At 48.4% G+C, this 2,500-nt stretch overlaps 1 protein-coding gene across 2 annotated transcripts in view; it reads left to right on the forward strand.

Annotated features, from left to right (window-relative positions):
- LOC110388935 (guanine nucleotide-binding protein subunit alpha-11-like) overlaps positions 1–2,500 on the forward strand; it is an 8,369-nt gene that overhangs the window by 3,984 nt on the left and 1,885 nt on the right. For both annotated transcript variants that reach the window (XM_021378731.1, XM_021378729.1), the window contains exons 5-6: positions 1,056–1,185; positions 1,904–2,057. In XM_021378731.1, coding sequence (XP_021234406.1) covers positions 1,056–1,185; positions 1,904–2,057 — 284 coding nt within the window. The remainder of the gene's footprint in view (positions 1–1,055; positions 1,186–1,903; positions 2,058–2,500) is intronic.

Consider the following 2,500-nt stretch of genomic DNA (forward strand, 5'->3'; position numbering starts at 1 on the left):
AAGGAGCTGCTGAAAGGGGATGGTGCCACGTTTTATCTTAAAGGAAAGCTCCAAGAGGAAGCACTGACCATCAGGAAATGGGACCTGCTGGAGTGGGGGTGCTGAGCTGCTGGTAGCCCCAGCCAGCTGGGGGGGGGGGGGGGGCACGTGCTGTGGGTGGCACTTGACTTTGAAATGGATTTGCCTTCAAGAGTGCATTGCTCGAGCAGCTTTGGCTGTTTGTTTCTCCTTCAAAAAGAGGCTGCCTCGTGTGTGTGATGCCCTCAGAGATGGTTTTCTGTGCCCTCAGAACTCGCTGCCTCCGCTGCTGCAGCAATATGTGGTTAAGCCAGGAAATGAGCGTGGCATACGAGGGCACAATGACATGCAAAAGCAATTTTCCTCCCTGCTTCTCTGCTGCTGGTTCCCTTCTCTGCCACAGCGCTGCCATTACAAGAGAGGAATAAAGAAGCCTGCATCCCATCTCTGAATCCATTCAGTTACAGATGTGCCAGATTGCTCTCTCTGGTTTGGCTGGCTGGCCTGTGGCATGGGTGTAGGTTCTTAGCAGAGCTGTGGGGAGCCAGAGTGCTGGACTTCAGGTCTCACCAAATAACTGCAGCGTGCTGCACAGGTGGGACTCAGAGCTGAGGAGCTGAGCTGTGTAGCTGTTACAGAGCACATTCTAAGAAAGGTTCTGTTTCCAAAGCACGCTCTGTGAGAAATTCAGAGGCAAGCAGGTGCTTTCACAGGACACAAAATATAGTTTGGTTGCTGGACAGAGCAGCGTTTTGAAGGACAGCTATTTAACAAAGCAGAGTAAAGTGCAGCTGAAATGGCAGTGGTGGTACTCGGGCTCTGAACATGATACCACGCTCTCATGGCCATCTCTTCTACTTGATATATTTCTGAAACAAGCTGTTTTGTGAACTGGATGGCTGTGTTAGCAAGCACATGTTGTTATACCCCCGTGCTGGGTTAACCTGAATGGTAGAGTGGCATTTGTTCTCTTTGCATGCTGGTCCTCTGCATTCAGATAGAGAATTGCAGCCGTTTTGTGTTCTTCTCTCCCACAGAATGGTGGATGTTGGAGGTCAGAGATCAGAACGGAGGAAGTGGATCCATTGCTTTGAAAATGTGACTTCCATCATGTTTTTAGTAGCACTTAGTGAATATGACCAAGTTCTGGTGGAGTCTGATAATGAGGTAAGCCAAGGGGAGGAGCGTTCCGGGGGTGATGGGAAGGAAGGAGATGTCTGTTTGGGAGGCTGCTAACAAAGTGCTTGGTGCCAAGCTGGGTTTGGAAGAATAGTTGGCCTTCAGCTCTTCCTATTGTCAAGAGAACATGAGCCTCAATGGATCACGGTGTCCCCGAGAATGGAGCGTGCATCGTGCGTTCAAATGATCTGTACTTCTCAAATAATGGGGAAGTACTCTGAAATTGCTGAGCCCTGTGTGTCTCCAAGACACTGTGCAATTTGAAGGGATGCTCTAAAAATTCCCTATTCCTGCTTTTCTTTGTGCTGTGGCTGCTGTTCTCTCGGTGCCTGGTCTCTGAAAATGCAGTACTGAGTTTTTACACCTGCTAATAGATTAAAAAATAAATGCCCTAAGTTGAAAGCAGGTATTGTTTTAGTCTTGTAGAGATGAAAACGTCTAGCAGCTCGCACAGTACCATGGCCAGTTCTCTCAAATGACTGTGCAAAGTGTGAAATAATTTGGAAAAGTCTTTGCTATTAATGACTTGCCAATGAAACGAGGCCCTGGTTCATCAGACTTTGCATTTGCTTTCCATTTACCTGCTCTGCTCGAGCCAGCACTGAGCTGGGGCCGAAGCATTGTGTGTGCAGGGTCTGGGCTGTCAGCTGGGTGCAGCAGGAGGGCACCTTAGTCCTCGTCTTTAAAAACTGCTTTCTCATTTCAGAACCGGATGGAAGAGAGTAAAGCCCTCTTCCGAACCATTATCACTTATCCCTGGTTCCAAAACTCGTCGGTTATCCTCTTCCTGAACAAGAAAGATCTGTTGGAAGACAAGATCCTGTATTCCCACCTTGTTGACTATTTCCCAGAGTTTGATGGTGAGTGGTTTTCGTGGGGGAGCACTCTGTTCAGAAGGAGGGGAGGGAGTGGTTTGGATTCTCTGTTAAAGAAAGCTCAGACCTAGAGGTTGGGGGAAAAACTCCTTAATTTCGAAAGGAATCCCTACTACAATGAGAAAATGTCGTGAAAATGTCCTGGTCACACTTGGCTGATAGGAATCTAACTGAAGGAGCAAATCATGAGCCTCTCCTAGAGGGTGAGACCGACATGATTTTCCCTAGGCAATCACTTAACGCTTTAAAATGCACAAAGTCTGATTTCTTACCTGGGTTCTTGTGTGATCTGTGTTACCAACACGTGGCAGGGCTCTGGTGTGCTGGGCGTTCTAAGGCAATTCCAGTCTGTTTTGAGAGCCTGACTGCTCAGCCCCCCAAGCTGCTCCCATGTCAGTGCTGAATGACCCCGGGTAGCACTCAGTTCT

The sequence above is a fragment of the Numida meleagris genome, chromosome 27, assembly GCF_002078875.1.
Source record: "Numida meleagris isolate 19003 breed g44 Domestic line chromosome 27, NumMel1.0, whole genome shotgun sequence".
Taxonomy (NCBI): Eukaryota; Metazoa; Chordata; class Aves; order Galliformes; family Numididae; genus Numida; species Numida meleagris.